Source organism: Salvia splendens, chromosome 22, assembly GCF_004379255.2.
Source record: "Salvia splendens isolate huo1 chromosome 22, SspV2, whole genome shotgun sequence".
NCBI lineage: Eukaryota > Viridiplantae > Streptophyta > Magnoliopsida > Lamiales > Lamiaceae > Salvia > Salvia splendens.
In genome coordinates, this window is record NC_056053.1 from 16,665,961 (window position 1) to 16,690,579 (window position 24,619).

A 24,619-nucleotide genomic window follows, 5' to 3' on the forward strand; every position below is an offset into this window, starting at 1 on the left:
ATATATATGTATATTATAATAATATAGTTATAATTATAATAATTTTAATATATTTATTTATTATTCCATAATTAAGTATGGTTTATAATTTTAATATTTTTTATACATTGTAATTATTAATAATAATAATAATAATAATAACTATACTTATATTGCATTAAATATGTAAGAATCCTAAGACTTGGAAAAAGAATACCTAAGAAAAGTTAAAATTCAGAATCTGAAAAGTTGAAATAACTTTCCTTTTCTCGTGATTCTGATTACTTTCTCAATTTGATTAAAACCAAAACAAATACAGGATTTTAAAATTTAAGGAATCAGATTACTTTGTTAGATAGAATCCAGGCAACCAAATATAGCATGGGGGTTTTCGGATTCTGGTTGTGGATCATGATCCTCATGGGTTGGAACCAAATTCGGGAAATTTTGGAGTCAGTCCGACCGAATTCTCTGTAATCTGAGAGAAGCAGAGGACTAAAGAATCTTGAATAGAGGTTTATTATAGCTTAGCACAAAGTGATTAAGGAATATCGTTTCCTAACACACTTGGAAGTAATATTAGAACTTGACAGTATATAAAGTCACAATAAACACATCACGCAATTTCTGCTACTTCCATTTCAAAGCTAAAATTAACATAATATCACAACTAAATAATGTCACAGCATACTAGCAGAACACATCATTACAGAAACTAGAACACTTGATTGTGTTCTTTCAACATATTCCTGCTTGAGGAGAGACAACATAAACTCATATCTTCTTCCAAAATTGTTGTCACTTTTTAAGTTCTAGACTTCTTCTTTTTCCCTTCTGTGGGCGCTGGGGTATCTTCTGAGTCCTTGTCTTTGCTCTTCTTCTTTTTCTTCTTTTTGGCAGTTCCATCTTCTACTTCGCCTCCATTCACATCAGCCATTTCCTGGTCTTCGTCATCTTGTTGCTTTCTCTTCTCCTTCTTCTTCTTCTTTTCTGATTTAGGCTCCTCGTGTGAATTTCCATTCGCTTCAGCCATTGGCTCATCCTCTGACGAAGTTTTGAAGTAAATTTAGTTGCAAGACAATGAAAATACAAACTGGAAAGCCAATACAAGATAACTCATAGGCAATATAGTAATTCAGTACAAAACAAGAGAGGTGGGCTCAAACCTTTGCTTTCAACTGTGTCAATGACAGACTTCATGACATCAATGTTTTTACGCGGAGCAACCCCCTTGCTATAAAAGTCCAGGCGTTCTTCAACCTGTTCACGAAGTTTCTCTCCAAAAGCAGTAGTACTTGTCTCTGCATCAAAAGGATGCCATGTACCCATAAATTTTTATCTATAAGGCAAGATGAACCAATACAATATGACCAGCTACTTACCTAAGAAACAGTCGAGACGAGAGGCAATTGAACACTTGTTAGCAAGATACCGAGCCATACGGCCTTTATTTTTAGCAGAAGCACGGCCAATGAATGAAGAATGAAATATAAGACCATACTTTGGAGTGTTTCCATGCGTTTTCAATGCCCTGGAGATATATTATCAGCAAAATCAGAGAGTGTTCCAGTTCCAACAAGATGCATATAACTTAAATAGAAGTACCTGAACAGAGCCTTCTCAGCACCAAGGATTTGAAGAGTAGAGGAAGGGCACTTTGCCAAGTTCGTAAGACTGCCAGCATGGGAAATCAAACGAGCACCAACAACCTCACCAATCAATGCAGCCAGATTAGGAGCAATGTCGCTCATTTTAGAAACAAGATAGTCATAAAGCTTCTTTCTATACTCAGCAAGGTCCATCACTCTTTGTGCAAATTGCTTGACATTAATCAAATCAATAGGTGACAAATCCTGACCTGTAAAAATGAATAATGATATGTTAATAGGAGATTATGCATACCCTCTCACAAAAAAATGTTAGAAAATAAAACTTACCCATGGATGCCTTGGCAGCTTCTATAATCTCCTTTGCGTTATCTTCATCTCCTAGTATGTCAGTCAGACCAGATAATTTGTCTTCAGACAACTGTGCTTTGTCATCCACATATTTTGCAACTTTGGCGTACAGATAGTTATCATTAACAATCTTCACCAACTCAGGGAAATGCCAAGAGTACCATTCTCTGCATGAACATTATTGAAACGTGAAATTAATATTTACAGGTGGAATGCAACTTAGGCTACTGAAAATATATGTTAACTATCAACACTAGTAGAAAATATTCAGAGGCAATGTATAACCACGGGTATAGTAAACAGCTGCTTATAGCACTGTGATTTAAGAAACAATAGAGACAGGAACTAAATGGAAGGAATATACTACCTCACTCTCATGGAAAAGGAATTAATATCTTTATCAAGGGTATCCAGGAGAAATATAGCTTGAATAACCATATTATCAACACGGTTCACATTGAACTTCACCTTTGCTCTGCTGTAGCTGTGGCCAAGACCAAGTTGAGCCTTTTCCAAATCCCCAGGCTGTTCAAATATGAATGAAGATGAGAACACCACACATCATTTTTTTATTTTATAGAACACATCCATAGAAGGGAAGAAAATCAGAAAATGGCTAACCTTAAGGTTTTCAATGAAGCGGTCAAAATGCAAACGAACGCCACGAATAAGCTCAAGAACAAACTCATTACTTTGGCATGGAATTTTGGTTACTTCAGAAATATGTGATCCGAGTTTTGGCTCTGCCACTCCCAAACTAAACTTTGGCTTCTTACCCTCTTTGACCTTGGGTAAAGTTAGCTCCAAAAAGTTCCTAAGCTCATCAGTCATTTGACCTTAATTCCACATCAGACGCCAGTAAAAAAGGTTAGCATATTTTCCAAAAGAAAAATAGTTAAGTTATAGTATAATACTTACAAAAGGAGTATACTTTATAAAATCCTTAGGACGTGTTCACTATGATAGAATTGCTCAATTCTTAGACCAATTAGTGGTATTCCTAGTGTTTAGAGTACAAGAATTAACATATGGGGGCCTGCCAAATGGAGGTCGGCCCGCACTGTAGCCAAGAATTGGGGCAGATTTCAATTCTTCCGATGTAGTTAAGAATTGGAATGACTCCTCCAAGAATTGGAGTTTGAATGACTCATTTGCCCCACCCTTCCAAAAAGAATTAGAAAATTTGAAAAACTTGGAAGGGTCTTTTGGTCTAAACATATAAATTTAGAGAAACAAGTTGGTCAAATAAGGCTCACTGAACGTTCAGATACAATTAAGAATTGGTGGACCCCACAGCATTTATTTCTATCTAGATTTATTTCTTTCCAATTCAATTAGTGAAAAGCGAACATGTCCTTAGAGTGGGAAACTAAAAAAATCATTAACATACCACATTGAAGCTCTACAAGCTGAGGGTGAATAACACAGAAATGCTCAGAGCAATACTAGATTTTTCACAACACTTAGGGTTCAACTTGGAATAAGATAAATTCAACTTCATAAACAGCAAACTCTCTAGCTACAGTGCCATTTCAGTTATTCCAATATGTTACGGTCTCAATTTATAGAGAGGAGAAGAAGCTAAGCTCAATCGGCTCAGTGAGATGCCAGCTGGAGGGCCACGCCAGCTCAAACATAATTGAGAGAGAAGGAAAGTTGAGGGGTCTAAATGCAAATGAGAGAGAAGGAAAACAGATTGAGTATAAATGCAGAGACTCTCTTCTCTGATAGGAGTCATGAAAATTGTGTGAATGTGTGCGTGAGCACCTTGGGCTGAGGATCCAGGATCCGAAGCATTTTATCAGTTCTCTTTATCGTGTTGCTTTCATTATCATTTACTTATTGCATTGTTTCTCTGATCTCATTATCAATCTACATTCAGTGTTTATCTCGTTCCATTGCTGCGTTCAATTGTTTGTTGTGTTGATTGTGTGGTTGGTTGTTGTGTCGATTGGTTGTGCGTTGCGATCTTAGCTGGATCGGGCTGGAATCGCAACACAATAACGCAGATACACAAACACCACATTCTAAACCGAGCGCAAAAGGACAAAACAGAACTCCTCCAAAGCACACGACAAAAAATCAGCTACAGCTATATCAATATCCCTTACAAATAGGTTATACAGCACTATTATTTGAAAATTCCTTATACTGTTATACATTTTCGTATGAGTGCGAAAATCAACTATTTTAGTGGAGTAATACTGAGAAGCTGAAAGCAAGCAAATAATAAACGTAGTTAGAGTAAAAATCAAAGGTTTTTACCTTCAGAAATAGCGTTGCATTGGTTGAGGGCGTCAAGCGCGGAGTCGTAGGGGGTAAAGGCGGCGAGCTTTACCACTTTACCGAAGCGGTTGAGGTCGACGACGGAGGTCCTGACGGCCTCCGTGTTCTGGCCAATTTCATCGATTCCATCAGCTGAGAAGAGGCCGTATCCAGACGCAGACTCGTATAGCAAGTAGAGAGTCATCGCCGAGAGAAAACGGTGGGAAATGTGAGGAATGGCGGAGAAGAAGAGGTTTTATGATTGTGCTTTAGGAATTAGGGTTTTACGGCCCTGTTTTAGAACACAGAATATCACTGGGCCGGGCGGGCCTCTCCATATTTTTATTACTAGTACAAATCTAAAATTATTTAATTACTACTTCTTCGTCTAACTCACTTACATTTTTTATTTATCTCAATCAAAATGACCTCTTATTAAAAATAAAAACACTATTTTCTTTATTTTATTATTTATTATTTTACTTTACTCTCTTCACTTTACACATAAAATAAAATTGCATAAATTTCCGTATCGCCCAAAGAAAGGGTCATCTTCCTTGGGACGGAGAGAGTACTCCGTATCACTAAGAGCATCTCCAATAGCACTGGAAGTCAAATAGCCATCAAATAGCCTTCACACTGCCACATCATCAGCACTACAATTCTCCTGCCACATCAGCTTGCCACATCAACTGGACATCAAATAGCCCTCACATAGCCTTCACACTACCTATCCACATCACTAATACAATTATATAATTTAATTTACACTTGTATCAACATACGGAATTTAATTTACGAGATAAATACGGAAAATTTGAATAATAATATTAAAATTTAAAAAGTACATTAATTTTTAAAAAAAGTACAATAATATAAAAAAAGTACAAAAATTAAAAAGTACATTAATTTAAAAAAGTAAAACAAAATCACTCATCGCCGCCATCCTCGTCACCCAGGGCTTCTTCACCGTCGTCGCCGCCGCCTCCGTCGCCACCTACGCCGCGGCTATTCCCGCTGGTGTCCCTCCTCATCGCCTCCAATTCTTCACGCTGGCTCTGGAGCAATACACGAAGAAAATCCTTCACCTCGGGGTCCACCGCCGCTTGGAAGTCGGCTAAGGTCTTCACCATTTGAGCGCGCGTTTGTTGGCGCGCGAAGAATTTGAGCTCCTCGGTAGACCTGCCGAGGGGGGATGCCGAATGGACGTCCTGGGAACTCGGGGTGCCCCCCCTCGCAACCTGCTGCGCCCGCCTTTGCCCAATCGGGCGAGGTCGGCGACCGAACGACCGAGGAGTCGGGACCTCCTGGGCCGTCTCAGGGAGGTCTGACGAACCACCACTGCTGCCGCTATAATCTCCGGTATAGTTCAGTCTCTGCCTCTTCGGCCAGCCAGCGTCGACGCCTGCCCGGAATTTCTCCGACTCGTTGAGCACAACGTAGCAGTTTCAGTAGGTGAACTCATAGTACTTCTTATCCGGATCGGGGTAGGCTCTCTCCGCAATCCTCCTGCAGTCTTCCTCTGTTTGGCCACTGGTCTGCATGCGGAGGGCGTTGGCGTACAAACCCGAAAATCGAGAGACGCCAGCCCTGATTCGGTCCCAGCACTTCCAGACCTCCTCCCCGGTGCACGGTCTCCCTTCAGGGCAAAATGCCCTGTAGGCTGCGGCTATCTTGGCCCACAAGTTGACGATCCTCTGGTTGTTCGAAACCAGAGGATCGTCGCAGACACTCACCCACGCCTTGGCAACCGCAACGTTCTCCGCGTCTGTCCACTTCCTCCGGCCCCGGATTTCGGCTTGGGGCTGCGACGACTCGCCGACCTTCTTCGCCTTGCCCTTCTTCTTACCCCGCCCTACTCCCTGGCTTTGAATGAGAGTTTCCGAAACCTCGTTAATATCAAAACCCAAGTCCGCTAAGGAGAAGGTCTCCGTATACTGTGCATCCGTTGGGGTCGATGTGTGCGAAGAACCGGTGGAAAAATCAAAAGTCGGCCGATAGGCGTTGTCCCCCCCGTGCGTCCCCTGCGCCGGGGGAATCATCTGTTGCGCCGGTGGCATCATCTGCTGCGCCGGTGGCTGCATGCCGGGTGCCCACCCCGGCATCATCTGCATAGGGGGCTGCATGCCGGGTGCCCACCCCGGAATCATATGCTGCCACGGGTACATGTTGTAGTACCCGCTCATCGGAGGCCAACCACCTCCCCCAGGAGTCGGGGAAGTATGGGACCCTGCCCCGGGAGTCAGGGGCGTCTGAGACCCTACACCGGGAGGCGGGGGAGTCTGAGACCATCCCCCGGGATTAACTGGAGTACCTTCGTAGTTGTTCTCCATTGCTCGTTATTGATCTTGTACAGAAAGTAAGGTAGAGAGAGAGTACTCGTTAAAACAAGTGGTGCGAATGAAAATGAGGTTCAACGCGCGTATATATAGTGTTTTCGAAAAATAAAAAAAAAAATTTAAATCCGACGCCGGTTTGGCGCCGATCCGGGACGCACAATGGCGCCCGTGAGGATCGGCGTCGGAACCGGCGTCAGCGTGGGAATCGGCATGGCGACGCCGATTTTGACGCCGATTTCGCCCACGCCGGTTCCAATGGTTCGGCGTCAAACCGGCGTGGGTGAAAAATCGGCGTCGCGGTGGTGACGCCGGTTATTGGAGATGCTCTAAATCAATAGGAATATATCATATACATAAGAAAAGGTATGTTATAAATCTATTAATATTTTTTAGCTATATACTTACAAACCATAATTAGTTTTCTATCATAGTTTTATACTCCCTCCGTCCCATTAAATATGAAACATTTGGTTTTCGGCACGGGATTTTATGTAGTGTTGTTTTATAAGTTAGTGAAGAGAGTAAAGTAAGAGAGAAGAAAAAATAGAGAGAGAGTTATTTCCATTTTTAGAAACATTTCATTTTTAATGGGACAACCTAAAAAGTAAAACATTTCATTTCTAATGGGACAGGGGAAGTATATCGTATTTCTATCAAATTCTTACTAATCTATATATTCTTTCATCCATCTCTAAAAGTCATAGTATAACAAAATTCAGAGAAAGTTGTGTAAGACTCTCAACATATTCACTTTCTTATAGGTACACTCACCATGGAAGACTCCTACCTATCTCGTGAAAATGACAATCCCGATCAGACTCGCAATGGTTAGTTGATTTTGAACTTCTATTTTATATATGAATTGGTTAGTATCATGAATGGGGCTTGGATGTGTTATGATTATAATTGATGCAGACCTAAACAAGGGGAGGGTGGCTGATAAGGCTAATTTCATGCATAGATATAGGGGTGAAACTCATTCATTTGCGGGGTCTAACACATGTTTTAAGCCAGGTATGTAGAAGGTTTTCGCCAGATCCAGGAATAGAGAAGGACAATTGCATGGTCCAAGGAAACTGGCGAATAAGTGAGCAATTTGAAGAAAAATTACAAGACGGAAGAAATCAAGGGGCTGAAGGGTAGAATGGAGTTTTCTACGAAGGCTTCTAGAAGATTATGTCTGCACCTATATAAAGAAGAAAGCATGCAATCAGAGGGGACCTTCTCAGTGGAGGCCTGATGACCAGATTGTTGCTCTAGCTCACTCTCTTCTACGTACTTTGAGGTTTTATCGGGAAATTGTAGGGGTCTGGGTTTTACTTTGCTAGTCCGTAGTTGGGTAATACCGTCCTCGCGGAGGGCGAAGATACACTTTAATCGCTTTCATTTTACTTTACCGTCGCGAATTTCACCGACCTTCGCCGTTCGAAGCTCGACACTGTTTGCTGTTGAATTCTCGTAGTTTATGCAATTTCTATTTTCTGTGTTTGAGCTACTGTTGATTTCGATTATGGAAGTTTATCATTTTGAGTTTGTTGCGATCGCTGAGTTGGATGTCTGAATTTCATGTTGGTTGCTGAGTTTGAGTAAAATCGTTGGAATCTAGCGTTGATCGGAGCAGATTTGTTGAATCTGAGACTATGGAGTTGAATCAGGTTGTTGTTGGGTTCGGATTGCTTGGATCCGGAGTGGGTTAAGCATCCGACGTTTGGATCTGAAACAGAGTGATCGAGATTTATGCCTAGCTTTCGTGTTTTCTTTTCATTCCGTCTAGTATACGTAGACATGTTTTATTTCCGGCTGTTTGCGAGTTTCCGACGTCCGAATTTCTATATTCTGTTCGAATCTAGATACATGCTCTGTTTTCTTCATGTTCGTGTTTAATTCAGTTGATGAGATGCGTGTTGCTGTTAGTAAAATCCTTAGTTAGTTAGTTGCAGTTTTCCTTCCGTACTTGATATTTCTGGAAGTTGGTCCCCATTTTTATTTGCTTTCTGTTTAGTTGAATTAGGAAGTTGGTTGCTAAGTCTAGAAAGGTAGTTGGTTATTTCGTAGTCATGAGAATGTTCGATGTCAGCATGATGTTTACAGTTTCCTAGGTCTAGTGTTTGATTTTGTGCCTAGGTCTAATAGTAGTCAACCTCAACCCAATTTGCGTGGCAGCAGCAGCCGCTTTTTAAACCAAGGTCTCTAGATGCTTTCTTACGCGTCCATCTTCGTGGGATCGACCCCTGCTTCTCTATACTAATCTATAGTATAACTGGTTGAGGGATCTTTGAAACACGAGCTTGTGTGTCCAACGACTGAGTCTTCTATATTCCCTTGAGTTCCTAGACCTAGTGATCTAGTGGATTCATTAGACTTAGTAGTTCGACCTAGAACAGTAGAACACACCGTACACACTCTAGCTCCAAGTGGCTTTTCAGTGGCACTCAAAATGAAAATTGGTCGTACTCGTAGAAGTTGGTCTCCCCGTGAAGAGGAAGTGTTGCTATCAGCCATGAAGGGCCTTGTTGTCACTAGATGGAAAACAGATAACGGTTTTCGTGGCGGCTACTTGTCTCGTCTTTTGGAGGCGTTGAAGCGTGAATTCCCTCGTACTGACTTGAAGATAAGCCCCCATATCACATCCAAGATTTCCCAACGGACAAAAACTACATCTCTCTCTATGGAATCCTTGGACGAAGCGGTGTAGGGTTCAACCTGTATAATGACTATAAGATCGACTGCGACAATGACCAGTGGGAACAAATCATTAGGGTATGCATCATGATGGTTATGTGAATGTTATATTTTTTTCGTTGAATTTATAACATGGACAGTAAATACTCATTTGATCAATTACATTGTTTACTATTGTGGTGTTAGGTCGATAAGGACACCCGCAACATGCGTCTCAAGTCATAGCCCATGTGGGATGCATGGAATGAGATTTTTGGAAATGATCGTGTTGTAGGCACTATTGCTGTGGACCTAGTTGAAATGTCTAAAGAAGTTTGCTCAAACGGTATCCCAAACCTTGAAAGTGGAGACAGTGAGTAATGTTGCAAGTACTTGTGCTCTTTTTGGTGCCAAACTGCCAATGCATAGAATAATAAGAGCTCTCCTCAAGGCATGGATCAAAGTGCAAGTGACAGTGATCACGAAACTCAATCATCTAAGAAAAAGAACAAGAAGCATAAGGTCGTTGATAGGTCTAATATCCTTCTGGAGATGCTTGCTAAAAGTAATGAAGACATTAACTCAAGGCTTGATAAATTGATCAATAGGATTGGCTATGAATTTGATGTTAGCAAATCAAGGAATGAAGTTTTTGCAATTCTCGAAGATATACAAGGCCTCACTCTTGGGCAGCAGCTCGATGTCGTTGGGATTATTCTTGAGAAGGTACAACGCTTGGACTTGTTCATGTCTCTTCCTGAAGTTTTTCGTCATATGTACATGGTGTGTATATTGAAGAAGCAAACTTGATCAAGAATTTAGGTGATGATCTACTGGGTTATTTTGTGTGACAAGAATATTTGCTCTTAATGGTATTTCTCTTTTGGCGTGTAAGACTAAACTATTTGGTGTTTAGGAATGTGTAATCCTCCAACTTCGTTGTCCTTGTAGATGTATGTTTTGCTTTTGGTGTGTAAGCCTAAAACATTGGCATTCTAGTTTTGTTGGAGTTTTTGTAATTACAGAATTTAGAAAATTGTCATGATCCAATTTTTTGTTATATCATCTGATCTGCATTTAGCAGCTTCTATAACCTGAAAATTGTTAATAACTTGCATAGAGTTGATCACATTATAATTTGTACATCTATATTCTACCAATTTGCAATATGCAACAGTGGCTTTTGGGCTAGATAGAATCACTAGAGATGAGAGCATTTACTAGGAATAATACAATTAAACATTTATAAGCATCCTGAATTTTATTTGACATTTACCTAAAGTTCTAGCTTTAATATAGCTCCAAGATGCAGTTTTTCACACTCATTATTAGTGCTAGAGTACAAAGGTTGCCCATCAAAAATGTGGAATGTACCAGAAATAGTTGCCAGTGACATTCGATTAGATTGTGAAGCAAACTGATACATGATCAACTTTAAGAGAAAACCAAACACAAAGGAAGATGATACTATGATGTGCTTCCATAAGATCGATAATCACGATCGTGTTTCAGTGTCCTTATTTTTGGATTTCAGTGATAATAGGCAACACATAACATAGCCATTATATTGCAATTGTTTATATTTACATACAATATGTTAAGCTTCCTCTTTTAAAATATACTTTTTCATTTGCTGATCTTTTACTGAGTGAGTAATATCCATGTGATTAGAGCAGCCAACACGAAATTTATATTTATTAACTGAGATAGTCCAGTTTTTGGTTTTTACGTATGAAAGCTTTTGGGATAGATACAATACAAGTAGTTTAACCAAAATGAAAAAAAAAACAAGAGCAAATATACTAAAAAAAAGCTACATCAAGATTAATTCTTAAACATAAGCTTAGATACCACTTTTAGAAGTCCATGAGTTCAGGATATCTTACATTCAAACATAAGTACATATCTTATAAAATCTACACTACACACATATGCAAAAGAAAATAGCATGTCACAGGTGACTTATGTCACGACCGCACTTGCTAAGGATAGCATAGTCGGGGAACCGTGACTAGGGGCTGGGGTATAAGAAGCGGGAAAAGAATTAAGGGAAAATAAAATCAAACATTGGTTGCGAGACATGACTAATCAAGTGCTGATACATAGAAGAAAAGATACTCGATCATGAAAACTCGAGTAATTGTTTGTAAAAATTTCAAAATATCATAGTTTTGAACAAAATAGACTTGAGTCTTTTAAGATGCACAACGGAAGCAAATGAACGCGGTTCCATGTATGAAGACATGAACCTCCGAGAGTCAAAATCTGACTGAGTTAAATGTCTTGTCTCAATAGCACTTCCTCCACCACTTCGCTGCTCAACCTGCACATTTAGAAATATATGCACGACTGAGTACAAAAGTACTCAGTGAACACATTGCCGAAATATACAATATACATTTGAAAATATTGTCAAGCCATCATCACAGTAGTACTCGGGGGTTTTATTGAAAAGACCCAAGCTTACTAAAAATATTCACATTGGGCCGCAACCCCTTTTTCCTGTACTTAGCCATATCTGATCACTTGTGCCGCCGAGATGGTGTTCTCGCGCGATCACCTTCTCTGCCCACCATAACAGAGGTTTCTCGTGCCGAGAAGGTGGCCACCTTCCACGGTCACCTTCTCTGTCGTTCACGGTCAGAGGTATCCCGTGTACACTAGTCCGAGCGGGACACCACCCACACTGGGACCCGAATTCGACTTATATATCATCATTCATAATTCACTTGGGCATCATACACAAAAATACTTATGGCAATACAACATCTTTAAAAATCACGAACATGTGTTCATGTTTTCATAAAATATAATTTGTATTTTTAGTATAAGAAAGCTCACCTTGATCGTTTAGTTTCCTTAACTTGAATCTTTCGTTCCGACTTTACCTGCGAAGGTACCCTTTTGAAAATATCACAATAGAAAAGTACTACTTTACTACTTTAGTCTTAAGAAAAATAATCTAATTAATTTAGAGATGAAGTCTCAAGCCTAGTTATTATTATTATTATTATTATTATTATTATTATTATTATTATTATTATTATTGTTATTGGGCTCATACTAATTGAAATTCAAATTTGGGTTCTTCTCAACTTATTTCAGCCTACTATAATTTCCACAACCTAGCTTACTCTTCCTTCACCAAAAATAAATAAAAGAACGCCCAACATCTAATTAGAAAAAGAGATCAGCCCATTTCACTAACTAAATTAGTCCATATACTCCCCCTTCCACCACACGTATCATCTACTCTCTCTCTCACCTAATCACTATTCACCTCATCCCTCCATTGCACACAAAACTTCCCCCAAATCAGAACTTCTGCCGCCTCACCCAGCTTCACACCTCGCGACGTCGACCAGCCATCCCTCCGGCGCCACCATCGCACCGCTGTCAGTGTGTTTTCCTCCACGTCGTCTCTCTCTTCACCGCACTGCCACCGCTGCCACGAATTCGCCGTCGCGGATCCGCCGCCATCGGCTCCTCCCTCCATCATCTTCTCCTCTCCATTCCTCTCTCTCGGCTCCCCCTCTCTCTTCTCTCTCTCTGATATGCCGCCACCGATTGTGCATGCACAAGCGGTGGCTTCGGCCTCCTCGCCTCGCCGTTGCTGCACACGGCGGCAACCCACCGCTGCTGCCCCCCTCTCCGTCGGTTCTCACCGTCGCCGTATCGACAAGTATGGTTAAGTTTTAACTTTCTTTCTCTTTTTTTTAATTTCTATAAAGACTTAATCTTTCATTTATATGTTTTGTGTTCTCAAATTTTATCTTCAAATCTAATAGCTTTGGTGTTAAATTCAAAATTTTCAGATTCAAAAGAATGAAAACATACAGACGGTTTTGGAGCGTGGGCTGTCACCGTCGGCGACGGAGTGCCGAGCTCGCTGCCGGAAGCCTCTCCGGTAGACTCCTATGTCATTTCAAGCTAAGTTCCTATTATCCTTTGAGGATCTGTCATTTTTATGTTCTTGAGATGCTATAGCAACTATGTTCTTGAGGTGTTAAATTGCATATATGCAATATGTTGTAATATGTGGAAAAAAAAGTGAGGTGTTGATGGTACTCACCTCTGTGGTATGAAGAAGAAAATGACTTGTTGTTTTTGGACTTTTCCTCTATGATGTAGACGTCCTATTCCCTACTATGGTGGAAGGATTCTTGCTGCCTTTTTGGAGATGAGTAAATTTTTGTAGGAGGGTGGGGCAGGTGAAAGTGACGGTATTTAAGGGTAAGGAATGCAAGTGGCCTGACATCCCTCTCTCAAATATTCTCCTTTGTTAGGAGATATGATTTGCATGCTATCATTAAATGCAGCATTTGATGCTGCTGTCGGAAAAATCGATCCTCTAGGATCTGCCAGTTTATTTTATATTTGTTTTATTATTTAACTTGCATTACTTTAATTATTTAGAATATTTATTTTTTTATTTGTTTGATTTGGTGTAGGAAAAACCAATTCCAGTTCGGGCTGCTCTTGTTGCTGTACCCGCCTTCTTCGACGCACGATGTAGAAATTAAATCTTGTTGGACTTTTGTTGAATGTACCGGGCATTAAGATTTTGATTTTGGGATCTGACAAGTCGTATTCTAGGCCTAGGTTACTGGTCAGTATGATGTGCGTAATTGAATTATATCTGCAAAAAAACTAGTTGCTTAAGCGTGCAGGGTAAGCATTCCAGCCAGTAGGCAGAGTTTCAGACACTTCAAGTGAAAAGGGCGTCAGGACGATTACGTACTGACCAGTATACATGCAAATATGGCTCGAGATGGAGAAGGAGGATAGCTGGGACTGCTCAATCACAATTAAGGGCAAAGAAGTCATCTCACCGCAAGGTCTTACCCTAAAAATCAAGGGTAAGCCTCCCTATAAAAGGAAGCCACTTGGAGAACCATCAAGGATGATCATCAACATCACTCTTAGGTAGAATTCTCTCGGAGTTCAGTCCTTCAGCCCAATCCAGAATCTCGTTCCTTGCCACTGCCATGGTCACTTGAAGATCTAGATGTTCCCGGAGTTCCAGATCGTTCGTTCCAGCTAGCAGAACCGTAGTTAGAGATATCATCGCCCGGAGTGGCAAAACACTTTTATTCGCTTTCGTAGTTTAATTTACTTGCTTTCTTTACGTTGGATTTTTGTTGCTTTTGGATATTTTCTGCTTTTGAAGTACTTGTTGAAGATCTGAACGTGTTTATGCTATGAAGTTGATTTCCGTTTCGGTTATTGTGTTGATTTATTTTCCTTCCTATTTCGCCTAGTTAGCTTAGATCTAAGGTTCCTTGGTGTTTTAAGTGTTGAATCTTTTCTTTCTTTGTTTCCGTCAAAATTCCCTTAGTTAACGTGGAACTGTTTAATCGTGAGTGAATCGCTGCATGTGAAGTCTAGTTTGAGTTCGTTTTTTCGTTTTCCTGCTGACCAGTACGCGGAGTTGCATTTTCTGTGTTTTGATTTCAGATTTGGTGTTCTTATTTGTGGATCTGTGTTCGCGAATTGATAAACTGTGTTTCCGTGTTGAATCTGGAAGTATTTTCTGATTTTAGTTTGTGTTGTTGAAGAAGATGATGTCCCTGTCTAATGTTGGAGACCACTTTGCTTTTTAGATGTTTTTTGCTTTTTGTCCTTTACTTTTAGTTATAACCTGCAGATCTGTCAGCCTAGTCACCATGTCTACCACTACCCTCTGAATATTCTGTCTAGCCCAAAATAGAATCCCGTACCTTCCAAATATTTTCTGTTACAAAAATGTCTCCCTATTTCCACGTACACAGCTGCACCCCTACACTCCTTTCCCCATTCTAGTCAGTAGAAAATTACCTTTAAGTTCTTACCTAGGTAAAGACTCAACCCGAGCGTGGTAGCTAACCAAACCATCCAGAATATCACCACAATAGTTTTAACGCACCATCTCTGTGGGATTCGACCCTTACCACCACTATACTGATCAGTAGAAGTGGGTTGAGGAATTTTTGAAACCAGGGTCTAGGCTTAGTTAGGATCTCTATCCTGACCAGTAGGATATATCCTTGCTTGAACGACACCTAAGCACCCTGAGGAGAAATCCCATCGTTTCAAATGGCGCCGTTGCCGGGGATGGATGGCGTTACTAGTTACTTTTGTGTATGATACTTTGGCGTATATATTGTGCATAATTTTCTTTTCCTTTTCTTTCCATTTCAGTTTATGAGAAGCAGTTCGGCTCCTGACCAGGGGAGACCGAAGATACTTCAGCGAGGATCTATACTCGTAACCACTCGTTCTGGCTTGTCGACCACCTTGTCTGACCTAGGGACGAGTAGTGACGAGGAGAAGGGCACCATAGAGGGACCGATACCAGAATAGATACCACTGTTGGAAGGCAACCCAAGGGAAATGGCCAACCAGGGAGATGAGGACCCGGAGATCGGGACGCTGAACGCGCATACTGAAGGAGAGCCCCCGCAAGCCATAGTCGTTACTCCAGGCCAAACCGCCTGCGATGTGAAGCCTCATGTGATCGCAATCCTGCCTACATACTGTGGGAAGAGCTATGAAGGGCCGTATGAGTTTCTTCATGAGTTTTGCAAAATTTGTAGGGCGCAGAGGAGACCGGCAGGAGCGACGGAGGATGATTATAGGTTGAAGGCTTTGCCATTTGTGCTAAAAGGGGAAGCTAACACATGGTTCATGCGCCTGCCCCCCAACTCCATCGAGACTTGGGCCGATTTCAAGTCAGCATTTCTGGGCGAGTTTTTTCCGTCATCCAAGACAAGCGCGCTGAAGAGGGAAATAACTAATGTGAAGCAAGGGTATGATGAGCCCTTGAGTGATTATTGGGCAAGATACATGGGTCTTTTGGAATCGTGTCCCAACCATCGCATGGCGGACATTGAAGTACATCATACTTTCTACGAAGGCATGAACGCGGTAACCAAGGACCTGGCAAATTCATCGTCGGGAGGAAGCTTCACGCAATTGCGGGTTAGCGAAGCAAAGAGAGTCCTAAGGAAGCTACTGAATGCAAAGAAAGAGTATGATCATTCAAGGGAAGGATATAACCGAGAGCGGGCTGCTGTTGCCTCGGTTACTGATCAGGAAAATACACTGGAGCAGAAAATGGATTTGAAAATGGATGAGCTGAAGAAGTCACTTCTGAGTGCGATCGAGAAGAGCACTCCACCACCTCCCCCAGCTGGGAATTACAAGGGTGCAGAGCAGGGAAGTCAAGGACCGAACTATGATCAGCCTAATGACTTCGGGAATATGGAGCAAGTTAATGCTGCGGGGTACTTCAACTCTAGTGGGCATTGGATTCAAGGTAGGCAACGGGATGCACCATGGAGGGATCATCCAAACTTCCGATGGGGTGACGGGAGTCAAAATCAGAACCAAGGTCAGAGCCAGTATAACCCCCATCCGAACCAAAACCATAACCGTGGACCAGCGAACCCAGACTACCAGCCCAAAACCAAAACCCACAGAACCCGAACCATGTCTATGTGCCACCCCACCAGAGAAACTTCCAAAACTTCCAAAATCAGCCAAACCCAGGACCCCAAAACCATCAGAACCAAAATCAATTCCAAGGCCAGCACCAGAATCAATATCCTCAAGATCAGTACACCCCTCCTGCCCAGTATAACCAATACCCGCCTAATCAAGGCCAGCAAGCCTCCCAGAACTATCAACACCAAGGGCCAAGTCACTTCCAAAACTCGAGCAGGTCAAGGAGATCCGTTGAAGACATGATGGGTGAAATGCTAGCATCACAACAGAGCATCAAAGGAGAATTGCAATCCCATAATGAGGTCGTGCAGGGGATGCAAAATGCCCAGAAGGAACATAAGGCGAACATGGATATGATGAATAGGCAGTTAGCTCAACTGGCCAGTTCGGTGGGTGATTTGAAGGGAAATGCAGGGAAACTCCCATCTACAGTCCAAATGCCCGAAAAGGCAAATGTGAGTAAGGTTACGTTGAGGTCGGGAACCACTTATGACGCGCCTCAACCGAAACAACCTGGTGGAGGATCTAATGGAACGAAGATAGGAGGTGATACCATTTCAGTGGATGAATTAGGGAGAACTATGCCTCGGATGAAGGATCCATTCTTCTTGGATGATACACCAAATTTACGAGGTGAACCCGACACCCTACTGACCAGGAAGACACCCCCTCAAGAGGTAGAACCCAGAATGGAGGCCCAGACCCAGGAACTACCCAAGAAAAACTCCAAGAAGGTTGCTGAAGAACCAGTAGAGGAAAAAAAGGAGAGAAACCGTTCCCATTCCGATTTGTTACAAAGAGGAAGAAAGAAGACCCGGTTGACTACTTGTCGATTTTTGGGAAGTTGGATGTCACCATACCATTCCTCCAAGCCGTGAAGCTACCCCCTCTCGGGAAATTCATTAAGGACTTCATAGCCGGGAGAGCCCAGAAGGATGGCAAGATTATGGTGGAAGGAATAGCGTCAGCAATAGTGCAAGAGAAGTTACCACCCAAGAGAGCCGATCCAGGTATGTTCACTTTGCCTATAACTATAGGAGATGTGAAGGTCAAACATGCAATGTGTGATTTGGGGGCGTCCATAAATGTTATGCCATTGTCTATCTATAACCGATTGAAGGGAGTTAGATTGTCTAATACTAGGGTGTTGATCCAACTGGCTGATAGGTCGTGCATAAGTCCTGAGGGAGTTTTAGAAAACGTGTTAGTAAGAGTTCATGATTTTACCTATCCTGCTGATTTTTATGTGATCAAAATGAGTGAGCATGAAGCTAGGGAATCTAGTGGAGTGTTGTTAGGAAGGCCATTTTTGAGAACGGCTAAGACAATAGTAGACATGGCCGAGGGGACAATTTGCATTGATTTCCATGGAGAGAAATTTACTTTTGATATCAATGAAGCCATGAAGAAACCGATTGATTCTGAAAATTTGTGTTATGTTGACGTGATTGACCCCCTTGTCCAAGATTTTCTTGAGACCGAACTATTGCAGGAGAAACTCCAAGCATTAGATGTTTATGAGCAGGCTGACTTCGAAGCCGCTGCATGGTGTGAAATGATCAGTAGCCAAGGGTTGACTGATGAAGAAATAGAAGTAGCAATCAAGGAATTCTGTCAGAAATCGGAGTTCACTGGAGCCGCAGGGGTTCAGTTACCAGCCAGTATAGAAGAACCATCGAGGGGAGGTTTAGAAAAAGAAGGAGAGATTGAGAAAAACCCTCTACCCGAAGACACACTTCCACCTCAAGTTGAGCTGAATAAGTTGCCACCAAATTTGAAGTATGCCTTCCTTGGAGAGGAGAACTCTTATCCAGTGATCATCAGTAGCAGCCTCACGAAAGAACAAGAGGCTAGGCTACTGACCGTGCTGAGCAAGAACAAGAAGGCAATTGGATGGAGTCTTACAGATTTAGTGGGGATTAGCCCCGACGTCTGCATGCACCACATTAGGTTGGAGGAAGGAGCGAGGGCACATCGAGATGCTCAAAGGAAGGTAAACCCTAACATGCGAGAAGAGATATTGAAGGAGATCTTGAAGTTGTTGTCGCTAGGGATTATCTATTCAGTACCGGATAGTAAGTGGGTCAGCCCGATCCACATGGTCCCAAAGAAGTCGAGCATCCAAGTAGTTCAGAATGAGAGGAATGAACTGATCCCACCGAGGCTAGTCACGGGTTGGCGAATGTGCATCGATTACCGTAAGCTGAACAATGCGACCAGGAAGGACCATTTTCCCCTGCCGTTCATCGACCAAATGTTGGAGAGATTAGCTAGGAAGAAGTTTTTCTGCTTTCTAGATGGGTACAGCGGGTATTTCCAAATTTACGTAGATCCTGAGGACCAGGACAAGACTACTTTCACTTGCCCGTTTGGAACCTATGCATACCGTCGCATGCCCTTCGGCCTGTGCAACGCTCCAGGTACGTTTCAACGATGTATGATGAGCATATTTTCTGATCTGATTGAGGATTGCATAGAGATATTCATGGACGATTTTACGGTTTACGGAGACTCGTTCGACTCTTGCCTTCACCATTTAGATATAGTTTTGGAGAGATGTCAAGCAAAGAGTTTGGTTTTGAACTTCGAAAAGTGCCATTTTATGGTCGCCGAAGGGATAGTTTTAGGACACGTGGTCTCAGAGAGAGGTATCCAAGTGGATCGAGCCAAGGTAGATGTTATATCCAAATTACCATTCCCTACTGATCAGAAGGGAATAAGGGGTTTTCTGGGGCACGCCGGATTTTATCGAAGATTTATCAAGGATTTCTCCAAGATCGCCCAGCCCCTTACTAGATTACTTCAGAATGACGTAGAATTCATCTTTGATGAGCAATGCAAGGCTGCTTTCAACCTTCTCAAGGAAAAGTTGATATTCGCACCTATCATAAGGGCTCCTGACTGGAACCATCCGTTCGAAGTAATGTGCGACGCCAGCGATTTTGCGGTAGGAGCCGTGCTGGGTCAGAAGATCGACGGGAAGAGGTACGTAATTTTTTATGCGTCCAAGACTTTAAATCAAGCCCAGCGGAATTACGATACCACTGAAAAGGAGATGCTGGCAGTGGTGTATTCTTTCGAGAAGTTCAGGCCATATTTGTTGGGATCTAAGGTCATAGTGTATACTGACCATGCGGCGATTAAGTATCTGATTGCCAAGAAGGAATCCAAACCACGCTTGATCCGATGTCTACTCTTGCTACAAGAATTTGACTGGGAGGTAGAAGATACGCGAGGAGTCGAGAACAAAGTGGCGGACCATTTGAGCAGAATAGTGCAAGATGGAAACGGTGACGAAGTGCATGATAAATTTCCAGAGGAACATTTGTGTGAGGTGATTTTTGTGCCCAGAAAAATTGATTGGGAAGAAGTGTTCAAGCTTACTGGTCAGAATGATACAGCAAAAGGAAAAGAGAAGGTAGGGCAAGAGCCTTGGTACGCGGACCTGGCCAACTACCTGGTAACTGGAGAGCTTCCAGAAGTGCCAAGTGTTACCAAAGCCCAAAGAATGAAGATCAAGAGTGAAGCGAAATACTACTTTTGGGACGACCCCTATTTATGGAGGGTAGGGTCCGATCAAGTGATAAGGAGGTGCATTCCTGACTGGGATCAGCGGGATGTTTTGACCCACTGCCATTCGTTAGCATGCGGAGGACATTTCGGGTCCAAGAAGACGGCTAGGAAGATTTTGGATAGCGGCTTTTATTGGCCAACCCTCAACAAAGATGCGTACGAGTTTTGCAGAAGTTGTGAGCGTTGCCAACTGACCGGTGGAATATCTGCCCGGGATGAAATGCCACAGGTACCCGTAATAGTTTGCGAGTTATTCGACATATGGGGAATGGATTTCATGGGGCCTTTCCCTTCATCCTATGGGAATCTGTATATCCTAGTTGCTGTAGACTACGTCTCCAAATGGGTGGAAGCCAAGGCCACAGGCACGTGTGAAGCCAAGGAAGTGGCCAAATTCTTAAAGAGTCATATCTTCAGTCGATTCGGTGTGCCCAGGGCGATCATATCCGATCAAGGTACACACTTCTGTAATCGCACAATTGAAGCTTTAATGAAGAAATACGGTGTGCACCATAGACTATCCAGCCCTTACCATCCGCAAGCAAATGGTCAAGCAGAAATCTCTAACCGCGAAATAAAGAAAATTTTGGAGAAGACGGTGAACACTTCTAGGAAGGATTGGAGTGTAAGGTTAGAGGATGCTCTCTGGGCGTATCGAACAGCCTACAAGACTCCCATAGGCATGTCCCCTTACCGGATTGTCTTTGGAAAGATGTGCCATTTACCAGTTGGAATCGAGCATCGAGCATACTGGGCAGTACAGAAAGTGAATATGGATGCTACAGCCTGTGAAGAGGAAAGAAAGCTGCAACTGCAGGAGCTTGAGGAACTTAGATTGGAGTCATTCGATTCCGCCATGTGGTACAAAGAACGAACCAAATTATGGCATGATCGAAATCTGAGGACTAAGGAGCTCCATGTTGGCCAGAAAGTACTACTCTTCCAGTCAAGATTGAAGCTTATGCCAGGGAAACTCAAGTCCAAATGGACAGGACCTTACATCATAACTGCACTCCGGTCCAACGGGGCAGTAGAAATTTCAGGGAGTTTTTCTAACTCTGAACCTTTCATAGTAAATGGGCATAGGTTGAAAATATTCAGGGATAATAGCGAGGTGGGTGTAGTGGATGAAATTCCACTACAGCCACTTACATCGGTTTCATACTGATCAGTAAGATAGGAATTTGGAATTCCGCGCGGCCAGTTTCCCTTTGAGAATAGTATGCATATACTGGCCAAGTTGAATTCCAAATTACCTAAGAAAGTTGTAAATATTGTAAATACGTAATTAATTTTTGCACGCTAGATAATTCCTAAAAATCCAAAAAATATTTTCGGGCCTTAATTTTAATTTGAAGTGCGCATTGACCAAAGGATTGCTTATCTGGTGCTATTTCAAAATGTTATTTAAGTGCCCATTTAAATTAGTCTCTTTTTTTAGGCAAGTAGAGGAGGAATTATGGAAAGGTCGAAATTTGAATTAAAGCTTGTGCAGCTTTTGCAGGGTGACAGCAAGAGAAATGGCGCGTGAGCAGAGGGAAAAGACGCGGGGACCAATCAGAGGCCAGCAACCTCAACCGCCTTTCCCGTCTGAAACGTCGCGACCGGCTACAGCTAATAACCGGTTACAACCACCTGCAACTGCTCTCTCTCACCCGAATTAAACTCACCGTCTCAACCCTTTCCCCTCACAAACCCTCATTTTCAATTCGCTTTCAAGAAATCCTTGTCCATCTCTCTCGCGGAAACATCATTCTCAACCCTCAACTCTACCTTTTCACCACTAAATCGCAGATTTCCACTCATGGGGAAGAAAGCTTTCGCCCGAAAAATCAAACCGCGCCGCCAAGAAACCCAGGAGGCACAACCACAGCAAAATCCACCGCCACCAGCACCGACCGCTCCGCCACCACCTATGATCTCCATGGATGCCATGATGGCATTTCTTCGTCAACAGGACCCTACTCGGGACTGGACGGCGGCATTGACTGGTTTTGATCAAATGGAGGGCGTAGGAACCACACCCAGTGAACTCCCGCCTGCGCCGGACAGTCATGCAGCAGATTCAGTGCCGAATTCGGCAGAGCTCGACGCTATCACCGCACATTACGACTCCGACTCTGAGGAACGTACGAAAAAGTCGAGTCAAGGCAAGACAACTCCGGAGGGGAGCGAAGGAACAGAGAAAACGCCCGAAGCGGAGCCGGTAGTTCAAGAAGTGAGAAGGCCGGAAATAGATTTGAATGAATCGGCCAGAAAACAAGGCCTAATGACAGACGAAGAATTTGACTCGATTCTGAACAGGGTCAACCAGAGAGAAGAGGACACTGCACCAATGGCTGAGGGTCTAGACCTCGCATTGGGGGCAGTAGGCAACAGGGAGAAAGCCACATCAGAAAACATACCGGAAGGCCGACCTTTCCAGTTGGTAGGAGGGGAAGGAGAAGCACCGAGTAAGGAAAAAGAGCCAGTAGATCCCCGAGTAGAAGTAGGGGATGGTAGAATGTAGGTAGGAGAGGAGGAAACAGCTGCAGAAACCAATGAACCAGAACCGGTGGCACCTCCGGTAGTGAAGCCCAAGCCCATAAAGCGGACACTGGTGGTGAAAGCAGACCCCAAGGCAGACTCGCCCAAACCGCGGAGAATTTCGCAGAGATGCTTGGGAAAGTGGGCAGCTAGTAGGGATCAGCCGAACACAGAGGCAGATCCCGTGGAAATCTTGAGTGAAGAGGAGAGAACCACTCCCGAAGTAGAGAACGACAAAGCTGAGGAGGAAGCCAGGTACCAGATAGAAAGAAAAGGAAAGGAAAAGCCGTTGTGAAGAACAAGCCGAGTACCAAAAAACCGTGTACCGTGAACACAGGCATCGTGATCACTGAGGCTGACCAGAGGACCCCATCAAACCGGCAAACACAGAGTGACAGTGAATATGAGATCAGTGAAGAATCTGAATCCGATAGCGATACGACCATGGAAGATGAGGAGTACAAGGAGCAGCAACTCCCTAACGATCATCGGGAACTATTGCATCCACCTGCAGAACCACTCCGATATAAGCGTTGGACAGTGGAGCTCACAGATGACGTGGTGGAGGGGATGCAATTTTTTGACTCCAAGGAGCTCCAATCCATCTATCGCACCAAGAACGCAAAAGGCAAGAAGGTTAAGTGCGGAAAGGTAATTCATCTCCCCTCGTTAGATGAATTGAAGGTTCGGGAATCGTTTCTCGCCCTTTTCCACGAATTGGGTTTTGAATGGCTGTTAAGGAATGAGAATTTGAATGTTCCGGTCGATTTGGCCAAAGAATTTTTCGCGACCTTTCGATTCAAGGTCACAACAGATTTGGATGTAGAGTGCATCAGTTTCAGAGTATTTGGAGGAGAGATTAGGATGAATTTGATTGAATGGACTGTTCGGCTAGGGATATGCAGTTTGGAGGAGGCCATAGGGCCCGAGTGGAGAGATAGGGAGCGGGGGATTCCCCGCAGGCATGTGGACTTTGAGCCCCAGGTAGCTTGGGAAGAGCTTACTCACCCCGGGGCAGGACAGTTTCAGTCCACTATCTCCCGATCTATCCATCTCAACGATCCTAATCTACGCCTGGTTCAACTCTTCTTGGGTTACAACCTTTTAGGACAGTCGAATTCGGCAGTCCGGACATCGATGACGGAATTGTATCTTATGTGGTGTGCCAAGAGAGGCAAGAAGTTGCACTTAGGATTCTGGACTGCATACACATGTCACCTCATCGCTACCCACCCAGCACGGAATATTTCCCTCTGCCATATATTGGGAATCTTTGTGAGAAACAACGTCACCGTGTCAGAGGACGAAGACTTAACCCCCTTGACGATGGTGGACGCCCCAGGATTGTTTGATACCCCCTATTCGTCCAGACGAATGCGGTATACATGAGGCAAGGCGTGCCACACTTCTACGCGATGGGAGAGGAAGCTACACCCACTGCTCGGTTGGCAGCAGCTCATGAAGCACCGGCACACGACCAGAGACAAGAGGGGATGGAAGAAGCTGTGGAGAAGATAGCGGAGGGAAGCAGACAGATAAGGGCAGAAATGATCGGATTGGCATCGGACCAGGAACAGCGTCAAGCCAGAATGGAGAAGGAAATGGATGAAGTTAGAGAGGAGAATAAGCAATTGAAAGCAGAGATGGTCAAGCTAGCGGCAATGATGGAAAGGATGTTGGAGAGATCTGCAGAGCAGAAGACATTGGCTCAAAAGCAAGACGCTATGGAGACGTTAGTGACTACTTTGGGAGAGGAAAACCATCGATTGATCACGGAGATGGGCCGGATGGCATCCGTGATAGATGTGTTGTTGGAAGAAGTGACCAGCCGGA

The 24,619-nt window shown here is 43.2% G+C and overlaps 1 protein-coding gene and 1 long non-coding RNA gene across 2 annotated transcripts; one reads left to right on the forward strand and one right to left on the reverse strand.

Moving 5' to 3' along the window:
* Positions 1-595: 595 nt before the first annotated feature.
* LOC121786297 (nucleolar protein 56-like) lies at positions 596-4,500 on the reverse strand. Its single transcript, XM_042184903.1, has 8 exons — positions 4,203-4,500; positions 2,559-2,773; positions 2,305-2,462; positions 1,917-2,104; positions 1,585-1,837; positions 1,362-1,510; positions 1,146-1,280; positions 596-1,023 (listed from the first exon to the last, which is right to left on the reverse strand). The coding sequence occupies exons 1-8, from the start codon at positions 4,405-4,407 to the stop codon at positions 785-787; spliced, it is 1,542 nt and encodes a 513-aa protein (XP_042040837.1). The 5' UTR covers positions 4,408-4,500; the 3' UTR covers positions 596-784.
* Positions 4,501-12,475: 7,975 nt separating this feature from the next.
* LOC121787035 lies at positions 12,476-13,878 on the forward strand. Its single transcript, XR_006047247.1, has 3 exons — positions 12,476-12,884; positions 13,018-13,435; positions 13,654-13,878. It is a non-coding gene; the product is annotated as an uncharacterized LOC121787035 (long non-coding RNA).
* Positions 13,879-24,619: the final 10,741 nt, after the last annotated feature.